This window comes from Gigantopelta aegis, chromosome 6 (genome assembly GCF_016097555.1).
Source record: "Gigantopelta aegis isolate Gae_Host chromosome 6, Gae_host_genome, whole genome shotgun sequence".
NCBI classification, from domain to species: domain Eukaryota; kingdom Metazoa; phylum Mollusca; class Gastropoda; order Neomphalida; family Peltospiridae; genus Gigantopelta; species Gigantopelta aegis.
The window spans coordinates 89,995,869-90,023,368 of NC_054704.1; the positions used below are offsets into that span (position 1 = coordinate 89,995,869).

Genomic DNA, 27,500 nt, shown 5'->3' on the forward strand with positions numbered 1-27,500 from the left:
TCACTCACCGGGTTTAAAGACACACTTTCGCCTCGCATTATGGTATTATCATTTACTAATATAATACACAAGCAAAACTAGTTTTAAAGATACTCACTCGTCTCACCATATTGTGATATCATTTACTAAAGTAAAACACGAGCAGAACTAGTTTTAAAGATGCACTCTCGGCTCACCATATTGTAATACCATTTACTAATGTAAAACACGAGCAGAACTAAAGTAGTGTCGGATTTTCGTCGATTATGTCTTTCATATTAAACTGACAAGTAAATATTTTGTAAATATCTATTTAATAATACTCTACCTAATTTAGCAATTACTTGTTTGGGTTCTCGTTGATGTACAAGGTGGTGTTTACTCTTGAAATTAAAAGAAAGATGTCGGTAAACAAGTAATTTGTGCACTTTATTGGAACAGACTATAACAAATTTTGATCGACATGTGTCAATTTCATTTACCCTTAAACAAACTTTTAATTTAAAACTGCAAGTTAACTGAGTATTTTGAATTTCAGCATAAATTATTAATTATGATCAGCATATTTAGTCAATATAAATTCAATATAAGAACATTAGAAATTTATACAATTTTGCAACCACTTAAAGATGCTATATCATAGTTATATGTGATAATCTGTTTGTGATAAAGATTCGCCAATAAAAATGTATTTTCTACTAGTAGATAAAATTATATTGTTATATTTATGGGCATATAGTTGAAGGTGTAGTCTTTAAATGTGAAAGCAACATTTAATTTCAAACAAATTATTTGCAATAGCTGTGATTATGCAACCTGGAGATAGCACCTTTAATACATAGCACCTTTAATACCGGTATAATAGATCACACACTCAGAATGGCTCTTGACAGTTTTGCTCAAAACTTACTTAGAAATGTCTACAAATATTTTATTTTGGAGAGGGATAGGGGCAAACCGTCATCAGAAACGGTCCCTCATTGCAAGAGCAATGAAATTAACACATGGCAATCAAAATTTGTTATAGTCTGTTCCAATAAAGTGCACAAATCACCTGTTTACCTGTTTTATTCTATTTCCGAAACTACTTTAGTTTTAAAGAGACACTCTCACCATACCATATTGTAATACCATTTACTAAAGTACTAATCAAAATTATACCCAGGTAATTTTTCAATCTTATATATTAGTTATGAAAATCCCTGGAATAAAAACCATAAAAATGTGTCAGTATTATCATGACCTGTTATGGTATTCAAACAAACGGTAGAAAAAATGACAATAAATGACCTGTTATAGATAGAAATATGAGATGTATTTACAATTTTACTGCAAAACATATGTAATTTGAAACACGAGCAGAACTAGTTTTATAGGGTGTATACTACCAAATCAAATCCCATAGACGACAATAGTAACATATGTGGCTAAAACTCCTACCTGCAACGTATCAATCGACATAAACGCCACGGATATAAATACTACCACCCCTCACCCTTAAAGTGAATCACAAAAAAGTGGGTGTCAAGCTGCTCATTTCTGAGATAACGGGTAGCGTCTATGACTACCCTAGTTCCGCACAAAATTTGAGTACTTTTTTTTACAGGTACCCCATACATGTTCCAAGCACAAGGCTACTTGACGAAATAAAATTGCATACATTTTTAGCCCAGATGAAACTAATTTTTTTTACAACCAACACACTCACATTTATAACCAATCACAGGACTTGTGGTGTTCACTTCTCTATCAAAAGTGAACCTCGAACTTTGACCCAGCCGGAAGTTATTTGGTTTAGTACTACCTATAGAGACACTCTCGCCTCACCGTATTGTAATACCATTTACTAATGTAAAACACAATGTCGCCTATTTGTATTATGACATCGTATACTGATACAAAACTCAAACACAACTAATTTTAAAGCTATACACTCGTCTCACCATGTTGTAATATCATTTTCTCAAACACAACTAGTGTTGAAATACACTTTTGCTTCATAATACTGTAATTTAATTTACTAATACGAACACAACTATCATTTGTATGCACTTGTGTTTATAAGGTACATCCTTTAATGCGGATATTATCAATTAAAAATTAATGTAGTTTGAAATCTCAAAAGGAAATTTTCATGAAACATGAGCCTTATCTCTGTATTGGAAAGATGCATACTCGGACCACCAGCAGATACTATCCATTTAAAAGTCGTCTGCACCAGAGTGTGTCTTTGTGGCGGGATGTAGTTCAGTGTTAAGCGCTCAACTGAGTTTCGATGAGTCATGGGACCTATCGCCTTCCGTGTACTCGGACTCCTGTTCAGGAGATCGAATGATCGCAGACACTCGCTAGACTGGTCTTTGCGCCTAACGTTAGATGAATGTGATGTGATAGAAGACGATGCTATCAGTCACACTGTTCGCGAGCGCTTGGTCTCCTGAACACGCCGCTGGTTTCCCCATCCCAACCAGCGCTCCCTGATAGGTACATTAAAAACCGTGGTATGCACTGTCCTATCTGTAGGAAAATACATAAAAGATATCTTGTTGGTATTACGTAGGAAATGCCTACAGTCTCTCTCTCTCTCTCTCTCTCTCTCTCTCTCTCTCTCTCTCTCTCTCTCTCTCTCTCTCTCTCTCTCTCTCATTCACTCTCTCTCCCTCTCTCTGTCTCTCAATATCCATCTCGCTGTCTCTCTCTCTCTCTCTCTCTCTCTCTCCCCTCCCTGTCTCCCTCCTCTCCTCTTCACCCCTCTCTCCCATGCCACTCCCACTCTCCCTCCTCTCCTCTTCACCCCCCCTCTCTCTCTCTCTCTCTCTCTCTCTCTCTCTCTCTCTCATTCACTCTCTCTCCCTCTCTGTCTCTCAATATCCATCTCGCTGTCTCTCCCTTCTCTCTCTCTCTCTCTCTCTCTCTCTCTCTCTCTCTCTCTCTCTCTCTCTCTCTCTCTCTCTCCTCTCCCTTTCTCCCTCCTCTCCTCTTCACCCCTCTCTCCCATGCCACTCCCACTCTCCCTCCTCTCCTCTTCACCCCGTCTCTCTCTCTCTCTCTCTCTCTCTCTCTCTCTCTCTCTCTCTCTCTCTCTCTCTCTCTCTCTCTCTCTCTCTCTCTCTCTACCCCCATCTCTCTCAGGACAAGCCGTCGTAATAGCCAAAGTTATTATTTTTATGTTAGACACCAAATATACGTAGGCGTTGTCCTCTCCAAGGTTCGTCTTTCACAATCTAGAGGGAGGGGACTAGATCTACCTCAGTCGATCGAATGTTCGCCTGGGGTGCTTGGGTCACGGGATCGAAACACCTCGATGGACTCCAGGGTCCTACCCCCCCCCCCCGCATCGCCCACGACAGGTATATTAAAGGCCGTGGTATGTGTTATGCTGTCTGTGAACAAGTGTATATAAAAATCCTTTGAGGCCATAATGGAAAACATGTAGCGTGTCAGAATTATCCAATGTTTGTCATGCAATAGCCGACGAATAATGAAGCAATGTACTCTAGTGATGTCTTTAAACTAAACAAACTTTAATGTTCCACAACCTAGATAAGGATGTCGCAATCCCGGAGGTGTGTAAGAGCAGGCCTCAGATTACAGTTATCTTCCCATTTGGTTGTCCAAATCCGGAAATTTGACCGCGCAAGTAGTCTGCTGTTTGACTGTGATTATTTCATGGCAGACAGCTATGAAGTGGCAACTGTTTGACTGAAGTGACAGGGGATAGCATGTAATTTGTAAACATGTGTAACTTGTTGACATTGAAGACTTGTTTGTGGTAATTCCGGCCCATGCAAAAGTAGTGCTTTTTGTGTAAAATTGGTGTACTCCGGCCTGGTTTAGCGGGTGTGTCTGTTTAAACCAATATGCTGGGAGAAAGAGCTGGACAACAGGGGTTGTCCTTTTCAGGGTATGTGTCCCCCATGCAGGCAAAGGTACATACACAACTTCACGGGCCTGCTGATATTAATAAAAATGTTATAGCCACTAAGGCTATATAGAAACATATAGCGAAATTAATTGAGGCCAGCACTGATAATGGGTTCTAAAAGAAACACCCACCCGTAGTCTCCATTACGGAGTCACGCTCACGAGATAAAACATCACGTGATTATTAACCCTTTCGCAATCAACTCTGTTATTACGCAATGGCCGACGGTTGTCGTAAATTGCACCTCTTCGTGACATTATCTTGATACCGCGTCGGTGAGCTTTTAAGGCTATTTCTTGTTCCATCCAATGCTCCACACAAAACCATGGTATGTGGTATCCTGAGAGGAAGCCCCGTGGTACAGAGTAGCCCATGGGGTGGCGGCAGCGGGTTTCCTCTTTAATTATCTGAGTGGTCCTTAACCGTAAGTCCGAAGCCATATAACCGTAATTAAAATGTGTTGAGTTCGTCATTTAAATAAAACATTTCTGTCATCCTTTTTGTTTATATTTGTCTCGCACATAAACCACTAACAATTAACCATTAACCCAGTGACCTGGACAGACAACCCATACAATTGAAATATGTGCCTAGAACAGCGTGCTTCAACCTTAGTTGGACGGAAATGAAACGAAATGAAATAAATAATTGACATTTTAAATAGGTACATACATTATAAAACACAGCAAAATAACTACATTATTTAATTCTTTTCTCTTTCCAACCAGTTCACCAAAACTGGACAAAGGCCGTGGTATGTGCTTTCCTGCAGCCTATGTGGGAAAGTGTATATAAAAGATCCCTTGCTACATTAGGAAAAATGTAGCGGGTTTCCTCTGATAACCACGAGTCATAATTACCAAATGTTTGACATTCAATAACCGATGATTAATTAATCAATGTACTCAAGTGGTGGCGTTAAGCAAAACAAACTTTAACTGTAACATTATATAATTCAGAAAAGAGTTGACTGCAAAATAAACGATTGATATAGTAAAATAATTTGGCACAGTCCATCTTACAATTGTTTAAAAAAAATTTTGCTTCGTAAAACATTATATCATGTCATAATTAGGCCCGTGGGAACCGAAGACATGGATCCTGTGCCCGCCTCCGTCCACCCCACCCCCGACACACACACGCACGCGCGCGCGCGCACACACACACTCAGACACACACACTCGCGCACACTCACACACGCACACACTTGAGGGCAAAAATGTACCTTTGTTTGTTCTACTCTATATAAATAAAGATAATAATCTGGTTTGTGCCTCCCCCCTGTAGAGATTGTGGACCCCTCCAGGTATCGTTTCCACGGGCCTGTTAAGTCTTTAATATCTTTTGGACAAGATTTGTTGTCCTAAACTGATGCACTTTGACCTAGCTTTGTTTGTTTTGTTTATCGAAACCACTAGATTATTAATCATCGGCTATTGGATGTCAAACATTTGGCTATTGGATGTCAAACATTTAGTAATTTGTACGTATAGTCTTAGAAAGGAAACCTGCTACATTTTTTGAATTAGTAGCAATGGATCTTTTATATACCCCATCCCATAAGACAGGGTGGCACATACCACAGCCTTTGATATACCAGTCGTGGTGTACTGGCTGGAACGAGAAATAGCCACATGGGCCCACCGACGGAGATCGATCCGAAACCGACCGCGCATCAAGCGATCGTTTTACCACTGGGTTACGTCCCGCCCCCTTGACCTCACGTTATTCAGCTAAGTAATATAGTATTATGTCAGGTTATTTAAAATAATGGTGTAATGACAGATGTGTAATAAGAGATGTTCTATATTATAGCTTAAATGTTTGTAATAAATTATAGTAGCATCATCATCATCAGCAGCAGCAGCAGTAGTACTTTATCAGTTGCACCAAGCTGTATTATCGTGTTATCACAATGTGTATTTATATTACCCACACACACACATTATGATGATCCACCAGTATACTACAATACACCGCAGTCAGCAGCAGAAGCTAGTTTGTTTTTATGGTAGAATAAAACACATTCGAACATTTTGTTGTAAATGTTATTTATTAATATCTAGACTATTGTTGTTTTGCAATTGACATTTTTAAATGCCTAAAAGGCTTACTGTAAAAAAGTGTAAAACTTTAAAGCATATTGTATTAGGTGATAAATCAAAACTGCATACAGTATATTCCTGTGCATTGTCCCGTGTATCCGTCCTATGAAGAACAAAGGCCATCATTATATGAGGTAGTACCCCAGACAGTGTGATACAGAATTTATGTCAACACTATGTAACTATATTACTACACACACATACATAATTCTGAATCAAAAATATTAATGGTAGTAAATGTTAAGGCAGAGATACATGTTGCTTGTAGAATGCAGGAAATTGCGTTTCAGGACAATTCGTTTTTTAAAATTGTATGGGGGAGCATACCCCTGAAACCCCTTAGAAACTTTGCTTTGCGCCCTCGATCTCAGTCAGCCACTCCAATGTCTACTTACTTCCGCCGTGGCTGTGGATCAATGAAATGTTGAAAGAATGCAATTAATTTTCAAAACGTCTGTTGTTTGTAATAGATCGTTGTAAGCGAACACTTCACCACAGTAAGAAGGCACCATTCCTGACTTCCTGGGACACATTATGTTGTCCATTTTCACAACATGTACACCATGCTATGGATCAAACTGGAACTGTTCAGCTCTCTCTCTCCCACTCTTCATATTATGTTGTCCAATTTCACAACATGTATACCATGCTATGGATCAAACTGGAACTGTCCAACTCTCTTGTAAACCGGTGAAATTGTCCATGTACCTTTCTCTGAAGTTATTATGATTTTCTTTTGGGCTTTTTGGAATAAAATGTTTAGCATACTAATACCGTTAAATGTTATAAAAATTCCACGAATGTTATAAATCCATTACAATAGGAAGTTATATATTTCCTTAACGTCCTGAAAGCTCGATTGCTGATAAAACTCAATCCTTATTGTTTTTCTCATTTTGTTTACAGTATGTGTTCTGACAAAACTATCGTGTACAGTTTTCACCCCCCCCCCCTCCCACCCACCCCTAAGAGAACACTGTCACTCCCGCACCATGTAGTTAGCTCCCATCCCCTGGGTCTCCTGGGCTTCCTGCACCATCGCACACAATGGACAGAACAGAATGGTCAAGAAGTCGCTCAGACAGCTCCCGTCGATGCCTTTCTGCTCCCTAAGTTTTCCTCTTGTAGAAACAGCGGCACAGATATTTACAATGGGGATGAAGAAAGCGAGTCCACACAAGCAGCAACTATTGCCAACCGCCTCGGCGTTTTTGCCGGCCGTGTAGCACGGGACTACGTAGGCGATGATACAGATTCCCAGATTGTCGAAACACCCACATATTCCATGTTGCCAGTCCGAAGACATTTTACTGTTTGAGCGTTAGTCCGTTGTTTTGAACCAACCTATAGAGACTCCCAGGTCCCCTTGTTAAAATGCGAATATTATATCGCATTGTGGACGTAGCATGAGGACTTTGTAACTCGTAAACTTATCTTACGATTAAGGCTCATGATACAGACAGATGTATCTAGCTCCGTGCAAAAGCTGGCTAATTAAGTCCAATGGGCACAACTATACGATTCTAATAGCAAACAAAACACCATGCTCGCGTTCGTCCTGTATAGCACTGGAAAAATTAGTTTCAGGATTTAAACAACACGAATGAATAAACGAATTCAGATATTTATTGGAAAACAATTATACTATTTATTTTTGTATCTATCCTGTATCAAATATTCTTTCGTGTTTATTAAAACCTATTAAGCGAAGTTTTGTTTCGTCATTCATTCATTCATTCATTCATTCATCATTCAACCATTCATTCATTCGTTCGTTCGTTCGTTCGTTCTTTCGTTCAATCGTTCGTACGTTTATTCATTGTTTTGTTGATTCATTCATTCATTTATTCATGATCTCATTCATTCATTCAGTCAGTCAATCACTCATTCAGTCAGTCAGTCAATCATTCATTCAGTCAGTCACTCACTCGTTCACTCATTCATTCATTCATTCGTTGGGTAGTTGCTTGATTGGTTCCTTTATTAATTTATTGATTCATCTATTCCTTTTCATTCGTTTGTTCATTCATTCGTTCGTTCGTTGGCTGGTTGGCTGGTTGGTTGGCTGGTTAGCTGGTTGGTTGGCTGGTTGGTTGGTTGGTTCGTTTATTAATTCATTAATTCATCCGTGGACTAAATATGCAACTCATTTCGTTATCAGTTGTGTGTTTCAAAATCGTTATGATTTAGAATTTTGTCTTCTAGCAGCCAGACAAATTGCTCTTGACATGGCAATGTTTAACACTCTCTCCTGTCGGCTGTTTTATCGAACTTTTACTATATGCACATAATGTTTGTTTCATCAATGATTTATACCGGGGGAGCACATTAAAAACGTCAATTCAGGAATAGTTGTCGAACTAGACTGTTTTAAGGGGAATAACCCAGAGTACAAAAACAAACAGGAGGCGGGATTGGTTTCTTTCCCTTGAATTGTGTACGTTTTACTGTTACAAGAGAACGTGTTATATTGTATCTACTAAATGATACTTTAACGCACAAAATAAAATAAAAATAAAAATAAAAATAAAAATAAAAATAAAAATAAAAATAAATAAATAAATAATAATAATATAAAAAAAATAAAAAAAATACACAAGGCAGAAAACAAAACACTTATAAATGCGTATTTCTGTAGACGATTTTTCAAACATGTTTCCATCAAAATGAACATTCTTATTTTTATCTGACCTGACGAATAGAAATAAAGAATAAGAAAAAGATTAAAGTGGTAGTGATAATGATAGTGGTATTGTGGTAGTGTGTCACATTCGCATGTAATGGGCTATTTCTCGTTCCAGCCAGTGCACCACGACTGGTTTATCAAAGGCCGTGGATGGTGCATATAAAATATCCCTTGCTACTAATGGGAAAAATATAGCGGGTTTCCTCTCTAAGACTAAATGTTAAAATTAACAAATGTTTGATATCCAATAACCGATGATTAATAAATCAATGTTCTCTAGTGGTGTCGTTAAACAAAACAAACTTTAATTTTTCACATGTAATGATTGTCATCTTGGTATAATAACAACATTACCCGTCAAATCATTCACATGTAATGCTTGTCATCTTGGTACAATAACAACATTACCCGTCAAATCATTCACATGTAATGCTTGTCATCTTGGTACAATAACAACATTACCCGTCAAACCATTCACATGTAATGATTGTCATCTTGGTACAATAACAACATTACCCGTCAAATCATTCACATGTAATGATTGTCATCTTGGTACAATAACAACATTACCCGTCAAATCATTCACATGTAATGATTGTCATCTTGGTACAATAACAACATTACCCGTCAAATCATTCACATGTAATGCTTGTCATCTTGGTACAATAACAACATTACCCGTCAAACCATTCACATGTAATGACTTGTCATCTTGGTACAATAACAACATTACCCGTCAAACCATTCACATGTAATACTTGTCATCTTGGTATAACAACATTACCCGTCAAACCATTCACATGTAATGATTGTCATCTTGGTACAATAACAACATTACCCGTCAAACCATTCACATGTAATGATTGTCATCTTGGTACAATAACAACATTACCCGTCAAACCATTCACATGTAATGATTGTCATCTTGGTACAATAACAACATTACCCGTCAAAACATTCACATGTAATACTTGTCATCTTGGTACAATAACAACATTACCCGTCAAACCATTCACATGTAATGATTGTCATCTTGGTACAATAACAACATTACCCGTCAAACCATTCACATGTAATGATTGTCATCTTGGTACAATAACAACATTACCCGTCAAACCATTCACATGTAATGCTTGTCATCTTGGTACAATAACAACATTACCCGTCAAACCATTCACATGTAATGCTTGTCATCTTGGTACAATAACAACATTACCCGTCAAATCATTCACATGTAATGATTGTCATCTTGGTACAATAACAACATCACCCGTCAAACCATTCACATGTAATGATTGTCATCTTGGTACAATAACAACATTACCCGTCAAATCATTCACATGTAATGATTGTCATCTTGGTACAATAACAACATCACCCGTCAAACCATTCACATGTAATGATTGTCATCTTGGTACAATAACAACATCACCCGTCAAACCATTCACATGTAATGATTGTCATCTTGGTACAATAACAACATTACCCGTCAAACCATTCACATGTAATGCTTGTCATCTTGGTACAATAACAACATTACCCGTCAAATCATTCACATGTAATGCTTGTCATCTTGGTACAATAACAACATTACCCGTCAAACCATTCACATGTAATGATTGTCATCTTGGTACAATAACAACATTACCCGTCAAACCATTCACATGTAATGCTTGTCATCTTGGTACAATAACAACATTACCCGTCAAACCATTCACATGTAATGCTTGTCATCTTGGTACAATAACAACATTACCCATCAAATCATTCACACCTACATTTTATTTCATTTCATTTCAACTTATTTTCGTTCTTATATCCAATTAAGGTTCGAACACGCTGTCTTGGGCACACACCTCAGCTATCTGGGCTGTCTGCCCAGGACAGTGGGTCAGTAAGTTGTTAATGGTTAGTGAGAGAGAAGAGGGTGTAGTGGCCTTACACCTACCCACTAAATCGTTAAAACTCGCTCTGGGTGGGAGCCGGTACCGGGCTGCGAAACCTGTACCTATCAGCCTCATGCCCGATGGATTAACCACGACACCACCGAGGCCTGTTCACACCTACACATCAAATTAATCCTTGTTAATATCAATTTAATATGTTTATAAAATCATTACCAAATATTTTTTATTTAAAAACATCGTTGTTAATTAATTGTTATGTTCAAGGCAATAAGTTACTGTTGTGATTGATATGGTCAGTTTATGATTAATTTGCTTGTGATTTCTGAAATTTAACGATTATGACTTTTAACTGATTTTAATGAAACTGACGAGATATGAAGAACATAATGCAAAAATTATAAAAGACACTGCTCTGTCAGTACAAGCTTTGATCATGAAATATAACTCGCTATATATATCCTGTAGCTTACCCATAATATCCATGTCATAAACTCATATGATAATTTTAGTGTATTAACCCAGTTAATAATGGTATGCAAATTTGCAAGGTCTCTGGGTAATGTGTTGCTGTGGATGGGTCATTTGCTAACAAGCCAACAATACCTGTGTACCTGAGCGTAACGTTTTCAAAGATTTAGGTAAAATGCGTGACGTCAAACTAATTTGTGCTAATCGTGATGATGTCATATTACCGATGGTAGAGGCTCGCATAATACAATTTTTATTCCTAATATATGATATTGATGATACCGAAAAACACTGGTAATACCCCCCCCCCCCCCCCCATTCTCTAAACCGTTTTAAAGGTGCATTATCAGTCACGAGTTCCATATGTTTCTATTTTAACATTTGTTTGTGACATAAAGCAGAACAAAAAGAAACAAAACGAAACGAAACAACAACAACACCCCCTCGAGAAACAACAGCAAAACACAAAACAAACTTAAAGAAATGAAAACAGCTTCTTAGTGACCTTGAGGTAAAACAATATTTAAAAACTTTTCCTCTCCCCCCCCCCCCCCCCGCAAAAACAACAACAAAAAAACAAAAACACCACCTTGGTTTATTCACAGATAATAATATTACCGCACTGTGGAAGGGGGTAGGGGGCTGTACCCATACGCGAAAAATACTTCCCAAAATGCTGTTTTTAATTTATTTGGAAATGTCCATTTTGACGAATTGGAGAATAGCCTACATTACTGTACAATAATTCGTTTTCTTTTTTTCCTCTCTCTTTTTTTTTTTCTAACTGCCACTACCCTAGTTATTGTCGGCTATGTACGGACTTGTCCACTGTTCTTCAGAAACCATTGATGTCTTCTCTGCTTCAAAGTTGCCATATATTTCAATTCGTATTTACTAACACGCCGCGAAATTCCGGCTCGATCCGCACGCCCGACTGAAAACAGAGCTGACTACTCGCCGATTACTCAATGGTGTTGAAATTATTGTGCAATCCGATCGCGCCCGAATGACACCGAATCTTCGCTCCCGGTGAAAGTAACTATAGAAAACAAACGTCCTTTTAACATAAAAAGTCTTCTGTCATTGCCACCTGAGATCTGAAAGCTAAACTGGTGAGAATTCGCAAGTGCAATTTTTAGAGAACAAATCCACCAATCGTCTTTTGTGGTCTCACGTACACGTTTTTTTTTTAACACGACAAAATGAGGAAAGAAACCCCCCCCCCCCAACAACTCTTATGTAAAAAGAAAATTTCACATTACGGTGTTGTATGCTGGTAGGTTCAGCAGAGCACCTGCGGTCTTTGTCCACTTTCAAAGTTGTTCTCAGATGCACCTTTCGATTTCGTTTCTTTCCATGAACCTGACAATAATCGAAAATGAAGATGTCATCTGTACTCCCGTTTCTATGGGAACCACGACAATGCTCCATTGTTCCCGACACCCTTATTGTTGGCGTAAAACATACAACGGTGTTACCTGTCAAAATATGATATTTTCGGTGATTAAAGACTTAAAAAACTAACAAGCGCAGGTTGATTTATTTGGAGTACAGAGGTTTGCCACGAAATATTTTCGTGTAATTATAAATTGTTACTTTCTAGTTGATCTACCGAAAACAGTTTTATACTTTAAAAATATAGTGCATATTTCTGAGCTCTTGTTTATCAGGATCGTGCCAGGACAAATTTATTTTAATAAAAATCCGTTTACAGAAATTGCCGACTCGATGGTGTTTAAACAATGACGTATTATGTTTGACTTAAGGTAAGTTAAATTTGTTTTAAAGGGAAATTTTAAACTGTATCAAACTGCTTAAAATTGAACAGTTAAAAAGTAACTTTTGATGATGATGATAATGATGACGATATAATGACAATGAAAGTTAAAAGTTAAAGTTTGTTTTGTTTAACGACACCACTAGAGCACATTAATTTATTTAATACTCATCGGCTATTGGATGCCAAATATTTGGTAATTTGACAGATAGTGACAATGATGACACGAAGGAAATGATAGTGATACTGAATGTGCTTGTGAATACAGTTACCATGATGTTGATGCTGCTAATATTGACGGTACTTAGTGTCCTCCTTCTTATATGCACTTTCCAGTCACGTGATTCAACATCGCATTTCCTGTCGAACGTGCGCAGTGTTCCATATATGGACACAACAATACCTTTTTAAACCGAACTGCACGATGTTGTTTCAATTTGATAGTTTCTGTGATTGATTATCCTTTAAGCCTTTTAGTACTAACCCTGTGGCCTTCCATTTACGCCTCTCGTCATCTTCTCCCTGTCTTGTTCCTGTCTTGTTCCCGTGCTTACCATTTGTAACACCCAATAGCCGATGTGTATTTTTGTGCTGGGGTGTCGTTAAACATTCTTTCATTCATTCATTCATTCATTCATGTTCCTGTGCCTCTCTTTTCTCCCCTATCCTTCTCAGTCTTCCCATCACCCTCTCCTTTCCTTTCCCAAATTTCCATTGATACTAGCGAAACAAGTTCCCGAGGTGTCTTTAAATAAGTGTTTCTTTCTGTCATCCCTACTTCGAAGAAAGCTTGTAAACCGGTACATGCACACAAATGGTCGACACTTTCCATAACATCAAAATATCAGAACATCTCACATTACAAGAGGCTCTCAATTACACTTGCAATTGTATTTTACTTTGAAAATGTATACTTCATAATTAGTGAAATAATATGTTTTTATTAATCCCATGTCCATATTTGTTTTAGTTTTTGAAGTATTTATGTCCTTGTTGGCAAATACCACCTAGTAATACATCTTAATCCAAGGACACATAAGCGCAATAACTGACGTACATAACAAATTCAGAGATCTTTATACATTATGAACAGAACCAAAGTGCATCTAGGCAGCTGCTGTCTGTTATCAGCAACATAGAGGAAAGTACACCTTCTCTCAATATCCGGTTTCCGTTGTGCAGGACAGTATTTAAACAAGAAATATACTTGGTACGTTTATGGCTATTATGAATATGCTTTTTTCCTGTAAGAGCGTTGAAGTTATATTTAAGTTTTAAGAATACAAATTATCAAGATTTATATGTACACGTCTACCGCACGTTATTCTTTATAGAAAGAGTGTGGACAATGCATGCTGAAAGACAAAACAAACACATAGGAAAAATTGGAATCAATGTTTTAAATAAAAACAATTAAAAATATATAGAAATGACTCCCGATTCCCCCCTACTCTCACACTCCGCTTCTGTTTGTCAGTCAGTCTTTCTGCGTCTCTGCGTCTCTTTGTCTCTATTTTCTGTGATCGGCCTCGGTGGCGTCGTGGTTAGACCATCGGTCTACAGGTTGGTAGGTACTGGGTTCGGATCCCAGTCGAGGCATGGGATTTTTAATCCAGATACCTATTCCAAACCATGAGTGAGTGCTCCACAAGGCTCAATGGGTAGGTGTAAACCACTTGTACCGACCAGTGATCCATAACTGGTTCAACAAAGGCCATGGTTTGTGCTATCCTGCCTGTGGGAAGCGCAAATAAAAGATCCCTTGCTGCTAATCGGAAAGAGTAGCCCATGTAGTGGCGACAGCGGGTTTCCTCTCAAAATCTGTGTGGTCCTTAACCATATGCCTGACGCCATATAACCGTAAATAAAATGTGTTGAGTGCGTCGTTAAATAAACCATTTCTTTCTTTCTTTTTTCTGTCTTCCTGTCTGTCTGTCTGTCTCCCTGGTCTGGTCAGGTCATAGATCTTAACGTGCACATTCAGAGGAAGCTGTTATAGCGCAGGTGGCAACGTATGGCGGCTCGTCCGTTCAGGACAGAACTCTCTCACTTCATCTTCCTTCCTTTCTTCCTTTCTGTCTGTCTGTCTGTCTCCCTGGTCTGGTCAGGGTCTTAACGTGCACATTCAGAGGAAGCTGTTATAGCGCAGGTGGCGACGTATGGCGGCTCGTCCGTTCAGGACAGAACTCTCTCACTTCATCTTCCTTCCTTTCTTCCTTTCTGTCTGTCTGTCTGTCTCCCTGGTCTGGTCAGGGTCTTAACGTGCACATTCAGAGGAAGCTGTTATAGCGCAGGTGGCGACGTATGGCGGCTCGTCCGTTCAGGACAGAACTCTCTCACTTCATCTTCCTTCCTTTCTTCCTTTCTGTCTGTCTGTCTGTCTCCCTGGTCTGGTCAGGGTCTTAACGTGCACATTCAGAGGAAGCTGTTATAGCGCAGGTGGCGACGTATGGCGGCTCGTCCGTTCAGGACAGAACTCTCTCACTTCATCTTCCTTCCTTTCTTCCTTTCTGTCTGTCTGTCTGTCTCCCTGGTCTGGTCAGGGTCTTAACGTGCACATTCAGAGGAAGCTGTTATAGCGCAGGTGGCGACGTATGGCGGCTCGTCCGTTCAGGACAGAACTCTCTCACTTCATCTTCCTTCCTTTCTTCCTTTCTGTCTGTCTGTCTGTCTCCCTGGTCTGGTCAGGGTCTTAACGTGCACATTCAGAGGAAGCTGTTATAGCGCAGGTGGCGACGTATGGCGGCTCGTCCGTTCAGGACAGAACTCTCTCACTTCATCTTCCTTCCTTTCTTCCTTTCTGTCTGTCTGTCTGTCTCCCTGGTCTGGTCAGGGTCTTAACGTGCACATTCAGAGGAAGCTGTTATAGCGCAGGTGGCGACGTATGGCGGCTCGTCCGTTCAGGACAGAACTCTCTCACTTCATCTTCCTTCCTTTCTTCCTTTCTGTCTGTCTGTCTGTCTCCCTGGTCTGGTCAGGGTCTTAACGTGCACATTCAGAGGAAGCTGTTATAGCGCAGGTGGCGACGTATGGCGGCTCGTCCGTTCAGGACAGAACTCTCTCACTTCATCTTCCTTCCTTTCTTCCTTTCTGTCTGTCTGTCTGTCTCCCTGGTCTGGTCAGGGTCTTAACGTGCACATTCAGAGGAAGCTGTTTATAGCGCAGGTGGCGACGTATGGCGGCTCGTCCGTTCAGGACAGAACTCTCTCACTTCATCTTCCTTCCTTTCTTCCTTTCTGTCTGTCTGTCTGTCTCCCTGGTCTGGTCAGGGTCTTAACGTGCACATTCAGAGGAAGCTGTTATAGCGCAGGTGGCGACGTATGGCGGCTCGTCCGTTCAGGACAGAACTCTCTCACTTCATCTTCCTTCCTTTCTTCCTTTCTGTCTGTCTGTCTGTCTCCCTGGTCTGGTCAGGGTCTTAACGTGCACATTCAGAGGAAGCTGTTATAGCGCAGGTGGCGACGTATGGCGGCTCGTCCGTTCAGGACAGAACTCTCTCACTTCATCTTCCTTCCTTTCTTCCTTTCTGTCTACGTTTTATTCTGTCTCCACCTGTAAGGAAAAGAGCCTTACTGTGTACCAGTACTGAAAGTCCTGTGTTTAACGAGGCACCGTCCACTGACTAGTACAAGCTACATGGACTGATGGTGATACACTCTGCAAGGCGACACCTTCAGTTGGTCGTTAAACCTGCTTGCAGGATAGGTCGTTGTGAGTTGCTGTGTGCTGGCGGACAAGGATACCTCTCATCTATATCAAGGTCAGTCCGTATACAGTTCTAATACTATACATGCTAATGATTTGTCCAGGCGTGTCGTGCTTTAGCAGCGATCACTGAATTGAGTTTGTGAGTAGAAACATGCGTATTTGCGTGATACTCTTTCATTGTTTTATCATTGACGCGTTCACGGGTATCTTTGTGCGGTTGATGATGATGATTTTGACGACAGCTACGATGACGATCGTACTAGTACTACTGCTTCTACTACTACTACTACTACTACTACTACTACTACTACTTATAATATTACCATTATTATCACCATCATCATCATCATCATCATCATTATCATCACCATCAACAACAACAACAAATGCATACAGATTGATTTTACAAAGTTCACTGCACAATGATTCTAACACGGCGAAGCCAATAAGCTATTTCTTTCTCGAATCAATGCTTTATGACGAGTTTCTTTCTTTTTCTAGTCATGATGTTACATTTACCACATGCTAGACATCCAATATACGCTTATTATATACTAGTAATGTATTGGACTGCCATGAAACAGGTATTAATTTATTTTTTCTCGTCCGAAATAAACAAAGACGAGAAAAAAAGAGACAAATTCCTCTTGTTTTATGAAAAGTTAATTTTAAAAGAAAAGTGGCAGACGTTATGGAATGTAGACGAGGCGGTTGTTATTTACTGTTTACTGCATACCTAACGAAATGATTTCAACTAGATGTGTGACGATAGAAATTTAACCTCATGAAACTGGTGGTGTAACTGAAAACAATAATTCATGTCTTAACTTTGCGTAAGCTCGCGGTGTCAAGTGTGGAATATCATTTACATTTACATTTAGACATCTTTATAAAAACGTCAACCACTTAAGGTTGCACAGCACTATTATTTACTCCAAACAAGACGAAATAATTTCTATATGAGAATGTATTCTGTGACAAATGCTATAATATCGAGAGAGCTACGTAACTGCTAGTTTTAGGAAGTACTTTCCCTTGACAACTACCTTGCAAAAAATAAATAAATAATCAACATACGTTGATCACAAACATGTTCAGTTTTAGCCACTCTTCTCCCAGAGAACTGCTTCATTTTGTTGTTATACAAGTTGTGGTATATCACTTGCACAGTTATTATCAGTTAATATTAAAAATAGCAAACTTCAAACTAATAGGTTATATAAATACTACAGAGGTAAACCTACTTGTAATCATCAAAGAAAAATCTCAAAAGGCATTTCAGAATTTTGTATTATTATTAATGAGGAACTATTTCCTAAACCGGACTATATTAAGCTAGTACAACAAAACTTAGTAAAGACCTGGCAAATAGTGGGGTATGTCTGTGTGTGTGTGTGTGTGTGTGTGTGTGTGTGTGTGTGTGTGTGTGTGTGTGTGTGTGTATCCCAGTGGTAAAGCGCTCGCTTGATGCGCGGTCAGTTTGGGATCGATTCCCGTCGGTGGGTCCATTGGGCTATTTCTCTTTCCAGCCAGTGCACCACGACTGGTACATCAAAAGCCGTGGTATGTGCTATCCTGTCTGTGGGATGGTGCATATAAAAGGTCCCTTGCTACTAATGGAAAAATGTTGCGGGTTTCCTCCCTAAGACTATATGTCACAATTACCATTAATAAATCAATGTGCTCTAGTGGTGTCGTTAAACAAAACAAACTTTAATTTTATTTTAATATTGACGTGTTGCGTTAACATCAGTAACTAACTGCGCGTCGCCATCTAACATTACTTACTACTGAGATGTATTAAATACATACAGCATGTCGTTAGAGTATGTGACAAAATCCACGTTGGATGGGTGTGGTCACGTTAATAGAATTCCCTATATCGATACGACATGCTACATCATACGTGTACCTGTAGTTGTGTGTATAGCGACACGTTCTCGTACACGTACACGAATTGTTATTAACGTGGGTGTCTAAAAAGTCGAAATATGTGTCAAGGGCAACATATTTTATGTATTCCACATGTATGAAAAATGTAATTCTACAAATTAAAAGAACCCCACAAAAATAACACAAACCCAACACTTAATCCCTTAACCCCTCAAAAATAACAAACGACAAAAAAACCCACAGCCCCAAACCCCCCCCCCCCCCCCCCCCCCCCCACGAAAAAAAGAGAAAAAAATCCCCAAAAGAAAAGAAAAACAACCTAAAAACGACAACAACAACAATAACAAAAAGTTGATGTGTTACTCGGTTCACATTCGTCAGATTCTAACATTCACATGAACATTCAGCTATCATATACCATAAACATCAACTGAAGAAGAGGTAAAAGACATTTCCAGTTTCTACGTGTGTGCTTTCAAACACGGGTTGGAACTCACATCTTCTGTAACGTTAAGTTTTGGAACGTCAACCCTGACACTACCATACTTGCGTCTGGAGTCAATAAACTTCTTAAAAAAAAAGAGTTCTGGAACGTCAATACAGAAATAAAGCAGTATTTAATAATGCTTAGTCAGTGTGAGACAATTACTATAACAAAACTGGAAACTAAAAATCTTACATTAAAAACACCTTCGCAGTGCCCTAAAACACTGACCTCCATGATTTGTCGTTCCAGTCAGTGCACCACGACTGGTATATCAAAGGCCGTGGTATGTGCTATCCTGTCTGTGGGATGGTGCATATAAAAGATCACTTGCTACTAATGGACATTGTTTTTTAGCGTATTCCTCGCCATGACTGTTCGAAAATGACTAATATATTTGATATCCAATAGCCGATGATTAAAGGCGCATACCCTAGTTTCAACCCGTAAAAAAGTTTGGTTAAGTTACAAACCTGTAACACATCTGGATAACGTTACAAGAGAGTGAAACATGAGTCTGTGACGTTAAAACGGTGAAATATCCTTAAAATTAGATTAAAACTCTACTCCATAACTGTTACTTCTCAGACGCACGTGCGCTTTTAAAAATATAAAAAATGCATTTTGTGGTATTAGAAACACCAGGATGACCAGAAAAATATCGGATGTACAGAAATGGATAATCTAAACAATAAAATATAAGTAAAGTATGATTTCAGTGATCAGAAATGGCTCTAATAGTGAAAAATATGCCTGTTTTTTTTTAATAAATCAATGTGCTCTAGTGGTGTCGTTAAACAAAACAAACTTTAATTTTATTTTAATATTGACGTGTTGCGTTAACATCAGTAACTAACTGCGCGTCGCCATCTAACATTACTTACTACTGAGATGTATTAAATACATACAGCATGTCGTTAGAGTATGTGACAAAATCCACGTTGGATGGGTGTGGTCACGTTAATAGAATTCCCTATATCGATACGACATGCTACATCATACGTGTACCTGTAGTTGTGTGTATAGCGACACGTTCTCGTACACGTACACGAATTGTTATTAACGTGGGTGTCTAAAAAGTCGAAATATGTGTCAAGGGCAACATATTTTATGTATTCCACATGTATGAAAAATGTAATTCTACAAATTAAAAGAACCCCACAAAAATAATACAAACCCAACACTTAATCCCTTAACCCCTCAAAAAATAACAAACGACAAAAAAAAAAAAAACCCACCCCCCCCCCCCCCCCCCCCCCCCCCCCCCCCCCCCCCCCCCCCCCCCCACGAAAAAAAAAAAGAAGAAAAAAATCCCCAAAAGAAAAGAAAAACAACCTAAAAACGACAACAACAACAATAACAAAAAGTTGATGTGTTACTCGGTTCACATTCGTCAGATTCTAACATTCACATGAACATTCAGCTATCATATACCATAAACATCAACTGAAGAAGAGGTAAAAGACATTTCCAGTTTCTACGTGTGTGCTTTCAAACACGGGTTGGAACTCACATCTTCTGTAACGTTAAGTTCTGGAACGTCAACCCTGACACTACCATACTTGCGTCTGGGGTCAATAAACTTCTTAAAAAAAAAGAGTTCTGGAACGTCAATACAGAAATAAAGCAGTATTTAATAATGCTTAGTCAGTGTGAGACAATTACTATAACAAAACTGGAAACTAAAAATCTTACATTAAAAACACCTTCGCAGTGCCCTAAAACACTGACCTCCATGATTTGTCGTTACAGTCAGTGCACCACGACTGGTATATCAAAGGCCGTGGTATGTGCTATCCTGTCTGTGGGATGGTGCATATAAAAGATCACTTGCTACTAATGGACATTGTTTTTTAGCGTATTCCTCGCCATGACTGTTCGAAAATGACTAATATATTTGATATCCAATAGCCGATGATTAAAGGCGCATACCCTAGTTTTAACCCGTAAAACGTTTGGTTAAGTTACAAACCTGTAACACATCTGGATAACGTTACAAGAGAGTGAAACATGAGTCTGTGACGTTAAAACGGTGAAATATCCTTAAAATTAGATTAAAACTCTACTCCATAACTGTTACTTCTCAGACGCACGTGCGCTTTTAAAAATATAAAAAATGCATTTTGTGGTATTAGAAACACCAGGATGACCAGAAAAATATCGGTTGTACAGAAATGGATAATCTAAACAATAAAATATAAATAAAGTTTGATTTCAGTGATCAGAAATGGCTCTAATAGTGAAAAATATGCCTGTTTTTTTTAAATAAATCAATGTGCTCTAGTGGTGTCGTTAAAGAAAACAAACTTCCATGATCTGCTGCGAGAAGACACACATGCAAAGTTCAGATGATTAGAAATACTTTTTTTTTTTTTTTGTAATGATACCAATCGTGTTGCCTATATAGTAAACGTCCCTTTTGGTATTTGGTACGTTAGTATCTTGGCTGTATTTATTTCCTGACATAAATTCGAGTCTGCTATATGCTTGCTGTATGTCTAATCAATTTGTACCACGCCAGTTTGTATTGTTTTGTCGTTACGCGATTTTGTTTCATACTCTACCTTAGAATAAAACTCAATAATTTGGCCTAAACTAGCAGACCTATTAGGCTTAAAGAAACTATTTTTGATGCCTACGCATGTCTAAAAACGATTAACACAGAATAGGAAACATATAATTTATTAACCCAATGGAAAAAACACCATGTTACCACACACATCCTTAAATAAACTAATAAACTAAGCCATATAGACACAACATACGCTTTCGTCTTGCAATTTAAATTATTACATATCACAAACGATCAGTAATAACAGTTTTTATATAACTTGTCATATAGAGAGTAGTATCAGAAATTCCTGTCATTCATCTTCTGATACTAATGCTGTATTCAATTTCGTTATAACCAACATCTCCTATTACGAATATTATATAGGGTAGCATTGCCATTGTTTCCTGTAATACTTGAAACGAAACTATTCTTGACTTCAGTTTCGTTTTTACCGACATCTCCTATAAGGAACACTCTGTAGAGAGTACTCAAACCGGTGTCATTACGTCCTGTAATACTTATAACCAAACTACTAATGACTTCAACTTCGTTATAACCGACATCTAACGGTTATCCACGGTCCCGTAGCTCTGTCTGGAATCCCTTGAGTTGGAATCCAATCTTCTGAATGCTCTGATCTCCACGTCATCGTCTTCCCGCTCTCTCTGGTTGCACACCACAGTTTTCATGAACACGGCTGACGTGAGAAGACCCCCCACCGCTATGAGCGCCATCCCCACGACGACACAGATGTCCAGTCTTGCCGACAGCTCCGCGTAGTATATGTTCATGGCCTCGGACTCCTTGGCGGAGATGCCCGGATGTTCCTGGTAGTCGCGAGGGATGACGTAGCCGACGGTGGAGATGATGAGGCCGACGAAGACGAGGGCCATGGCGAGCAGCATCAGCCTGTCGGCGGTGTCCCGCAGGTAGACGGCGTTCGAACAACATCCGTCCTCGCTCATACTCACAGTGTGGAGTCACACATGGGATTAAAGAAGGTCAAAACCACATTATGTACTCAAGAATGTAAAAAACAACATGATCTACTTAAGAATGTCAATAACATGATCTACTTAAGAATGCAAAAAATAACACGATCTACTCAATAATGTAAAAACAACTCGATCTACTTAACAATGTCAAAACCACATGGCCTACTTAAGAATACACATGGCCTACTTAAGAATACCATTCGATCTGTGCAGCATGTATTCTGATGATTATTGTTCGAGAAGAAAGACCACTATCACGGAAGCTGTAATCTGTTGAGAAAAGAAGGTGTTTTGTTTATCAACACAACTAAAGCACATTGATTAATTATTCATCGGCTGTTGGATATTAAACATTTGATTAATCAGATGGATCCCTCTCCCTGTCTCTCTTCCTTCTTTCTCTTATCTTCTCTCCATTCTCTCACTATGCACTCTCCCCTCCTCCCTCTCTCTCTCTCTCTCTCTCTCTCTCTCTCTCTCTCTCTCTCTCTCTCTCTCTCTCTCTCTCTCTCTCTCTCTCTCTCTCTCTCTGCCAATCCCAGACTAGTTTACTAAATTAAACCATTTCGCACAGAGCTCATTAAAATAGGTACAGCTGTGATGGCAAACACTTATGAATCACTGTCATAACAGTGATAATATCATGTTTTCACTTGGAATGAAAAAGGAATCAATGTAAATATGTGTAACTAATAATCCCTTGATTTACTTACATTCACGGTTTGCCGATCGTCGGGACAAATTCAAGAGTCGCTAGCTTTCAACGTGGCCAATCGATCGCACAGCACGTGTTGTTGACGTTCAGGGGATGTCTAAAATATACAGCACATAAAAGTGAATACATGCATTTACCATAGGTATGTGTGTTTGTGGTCGTGGTGATGATGGATTCATGTATTGTATCACAATACCTCCACAGAATAAGCTGTGGTAGTGGGTGGGACAACACAAAACGATCGCGGTTATTTACAATGATAGATCTTTGTTGGAGATTACTTGTTTGATACGAAATAGCCACTGATGAAAACGTCTGTTTTACTAAAGCAGTAAGTTGTTAGTGGTGAAGTAACGATTTTGAGAAAAATCGTTGGGAAGTTTTTCTTTTTTTTCCTTTTGCGTGTGTGTGTGTGTTTGTATGTGTGTGAGTGTGTGTTAGTGTGAGTGTGGGGGTGTATTTTATCCATCCCATAAAGGCTTTAATAAGTAGTTGAATGATTTTTATTCTCAAGGTTAATATTTCAAGAAGATATTTCTCTGGTTTTTGTAAGGCGCGTATGCAGGGGAAGGGCTTCGTGGTTCAAACCGCTCCTCGCTCAAGCAAATTTTACAAGAAGCATGACTCGACGCGCCTATAGACTTCGGTCACTACAGTCTAGATCCCTCTCTGCTAAAATTCCTGCACACATGCCTGTGTGGCTATATTATTTTATGCTTATTTTAAAAGTACAACGATTTATACAGTCGTTTTATACGTGACTGTATTTTGTCTTAGCAGAGCATTATGGGTAAAGCCTGGTTACTATAAAACATGTAACACGTCAGCGACCGACGCAGTATGTCGCGACTGTGTTCCCATAAAAAATATGATTAGGTCTCTGTCGGTCTACATCATTCTGCGTCGGTCGCCAACATATTACAGTTTTATGGAAACCATCTTTTATTCCTTTCTTCTGGGTTGCTTTGCTTGTGAAAAAAAGGGTCTTTTTAAAAATTCTTTGCTACGCTTCACCGTGTTAAAAGTATTTGTGCGTACTTCGCACCAACGTGATGGTATTAAGTGTGTTAACTGTTGACGTACTGACAGATAACCCAGGTGATGTTTTTTTATTTACTGTGCCTAATGTATTTTCATTTTCCGTTTGATTTTTAATACATATCATATTACAGAAAAATGAGTTTTATAATCCAAGCGTGAAAACCCTAGAAACGTATCCAACACTTCATAGTTTTATCTGCTAAATCAGAATATATTTTGAGATAATATAAGTGTCAGATTAATGGCTGTAGATACTGTCTGACACTGGGAAACACCATGTGCAACTATCACCTAATAAAGGACGATTTCTGGAGGTTAATTCTGCTTTTATTGTCTAAAAGTGGCAGAACGTAGCTCAGTGGTACAGCGCTCGCCTGATGCGTGCTCGATCTGGGATCGATTCCCGTCGATGGGCCCATTGAGCTATTTCTCATTCCAACCAGCGCCTGGTGCATATAAAAAATCCCTTGCTGCTAATCGAAAAGAGTAGCCCAAGAAGTGGCGACAGCGGGGATCTGTGTGGATGCCGGCGTAAGTAAAAGACCTGCGCCATTTTCTTCCTTAGTGACAGGCGTAGTTTAAGATGTCTACCTTAAGAACAGTGTGGGAAAACTGCAAACTATTTGCGACTTTAAATGTAACATACACGTAGTATATGACAACGGTAGTCACACAAGAAATTTGTTTTAGTTAGTAGTTAGATTTTTTAGACACACAAACACGCACGTACACACATTACACGGTTACACACATCGTACAAGAGAGAGGAGATAAGAGCTTTGCAACGGAGAGAGAGAGACTCGTATCGTTGAGAGTCGCATTAAGTCTGAGAGAAGAGAAATATTGACATATTAGAGGAGCCGGCGTAAGTCAAGACCTGAGCCCATGACAGGCGTGCGCTACAACAGCTTGCTCTGAATGTGCACTTTAAACACTATGACCTCACTTGATATCACACACAGACACGCACGTACACACACACACACACACACACACAGAGAGAGAGAGAGAGAGAGAGAGAGAGAGAGAGAGAGAGAGAGAGAGAGAGACACACAGAGAGAGTCGTACACGCTCAAACGCACACACATACACACACTAAGACACACAGAAACACACACGCACAAACGCACGCAAGATACACACACGACCCAAAGAATCACAAAATACAAGCATCAGCAATATCGTTACTATATGAAGTCATGATAAAGGAGAAACACAACAACACAGCATAGCGGAGTGGACTAGACACTGGGGTTTGTTTACTGGTAAGAGAGCGTGAGTTATTACATGGCGTGTCCATTGATCTTTAATACGTACGTCAAGCCTAACGACGACACAGAAGAATAAGCTGTGACAATAACGTGTAATGATCACACGGTCACCACAAACACGGCACGATGGATGAGGAACTGGACACAGGCGGGCAACTGGAATTCGAGAAATCACAAAACCTGTTTATCACCTTTAGAAAGTCTACCGAAAGCAATCAGTTCCTGTCCATGGTGTATTTCATGTGTATTTTAACTCTATGTCCGTTCCTTTACCCAGCTAATGTTCAAGCACGCTATCCTGGCACCTATCGGATGCAGCTGTCTGGGAGATGAGTTAATGGTTAGTTCTTACTGGTTAGTGAGCGAGATGTCAGTAAGGTGGTCTTACACCTCTACTGATAGTTTGGGGAATCAGTTGAAATTTCATCATCGATCATCGATTGTACTGTTTGTACCAACTGATCAGCCTTTGAGTATACAATCGGTTAGTACTATATGAACTCAAGAAGAAAACTTTGAATTACTAAGACCACACATCTACGACTTAACGGTTAAAACCCCAGTGGTTTCACAAGTCCAAATAATATTCACTTCAGCCAATCAAGTTACTGTTGATAAAATCATCGTCGCATAACTCAACATTTTGGATACTCTATTCGCATCCTCCTATCCCAGACCCAGCAACTGGCGAGGTTAGAGGTTAGACCCAGGGTGGGCCTGGCTGATCGTTCGGTGCATATGGGCATGTTAAAGAATTACCCGACCCGACTCGACCTTTTGCGTCGAGAAGTCGCCAGGACATGAACTAACGTAGGCTCGTGTCAGATCTGCCAACGTGGACCGTGACGAATTAGAAGTAAGATCTCATCACTTCGGTCAGACCTGACTGATCCACACAAAACAGTTTCCAGATAGTAACAAAGTCTTTCGACTTTCAGTGTCGATTTTTAGCGATACAAGTAGTTTAAAATAACCAAAAATAAATTGTACAAAAATTAAAATGGCTGAGCCAACACGTGTGTGACACTTTACACTGAGATGAGTTTTGCAGACAATAAAAGGTAAATAAACATTGTATTAAATAATATCAACCTCGGTGATGTCGTGGTTAAGCCATTGAAAATAAGACTGGTAGGTTCGAGTCCCGGTACCGGCTTCCATCCAGAGCAAGTTTAACGACTCAGTGGGTAGGTGTAAGGTCACTACACCGACGTCTCTCTCACTAACCAATAACAACTAATCCTCTGTCCTGGACAGACCGTTCAGATAGATTAAAATCTGTGCCCAGAACAGCGTGCTTGAACCTTAATTGGATATAAGCATGAAAATAACTAAAAATGAATGAATGTATGTACTAAATTAAGACGGCAGTGGGTGTTTAAAAAAATTGAACTTTTCCAATAGGTGCATCAAACTATATTCTGGGATAAAAACAACATTCCATTACCGCATAAGACCTCCTGCCCACGTTCCACCTAAATATACACGTCGACAAAATTCCACGTCAGCTGTAAATACTTCTCTAGCGTGTAGTAAATATGGAAGTTATTCTTTTTACAAATGACACCATTATTTTCGACAGAGCAATTGTTAAAATTAGCGCTAACGTTTAACACATGGCCATTCCTGGAACCGCAGACGTTATTGCAGGTTTGTCGTTTGTAGTAAGCAGGAACCCGATTTCTCTCTCTCTCTCTCTCTCTCTCTCTCTCTCTCTCTCTCTCTCTCTCTCTCTCTCTCTCTCTCTCTCTCTCTCTCTCTCAGGAAAACGATATGCAGCCTTACAATAATATCCCGGAAAATGAAAAGTAAGGCGTTTCCACGCGAGAATGTTAATGCAGAGTCAGGTAATAACGGCGAATACAGCGAATTAAGAGCTATATTATCAGAGGAAAAGATAACAGAACAAAAAAAACAAAAAAAAGCTCTAGTGCAATATGATTTTATGACGTTAAACAAATACTCACTTCCTGTTACACGGAGTAAATATGG

The 27,500-nt window shown here is 39.2% G+C and overlaps 3 protein-coding genes across 5 annotated transcripts in view; 1 reads left to right on the forward strand and 2 right to left on the reverse strand.

Annotated features, from left to right (window-relative positions):
- Positions 1–6,988: 6,988 nt before the first annotated feature.
- LOC121374112 (protein PLANT CADMIUM RESISTANCE 2-like) lies at positions 6,989–7,364 on the reverse strand. Its single transcript, XM_041501047.1, has one exon. The coding sequence runs from the start codon at positions 7,313–7,315 to the stop codon at positions 6,989–6,991; it is 327 nt and encodes a 108-aa protein (XP_041356981.1). The 5' UTR covers positions 7,316–7,364.
- Positions 7,365–16,019: 8,655 nt separating this feature from the next.
- The window catches only part of LOC121376402 (collagen alpha-1(IX) chain-like), a 195,163-nt gene continuing 183,682 nt past the window's right edge, over positions 16,020–27,500 (forward strand). The window contains exon 1 of the mRNA XM_041504261.1: positions 16,020–16,607. The gene's annotated coding sequence lies outside the window, so the exon portion shown is untranslated. The remainder of the gene's footprint in view (positions 16,608–27,500) is intronic.
- The window catches only part of LOC121376404 (transmembrane protein 74B-like), a 9,567-nt gene continuing 3,665 nt past the window's right edge, over positions 21,599–27,500 (reverse strand). For 2 of the 3 annotated variants that reach the window (XM_041504267.1, XM_041504269.1), the window contains exons 2-3: positions 23,195–23,293; positions 21,599–22,751 (exon numbers count right to left, since the gene is read on the reverse strand). In XM_041504267.1, coding sequence (XP_041360201.1) covers positions 22,050–22,451 — 402 coding nt within the window. In that variant the 5' untranslated portion in view covers positions 22,452–22,751; positions 23,195–23,293 and the 3' untranslated portion in view covers positions 21,599–22,049. Of the gene's footprint in view, positions 22,752–23,194; positions 23,294–25,554; positions 25,705–27,500 lie in introns of those variants that run through there. The other variant, XM_041504268.1, reaches the window with a different exon arrangement.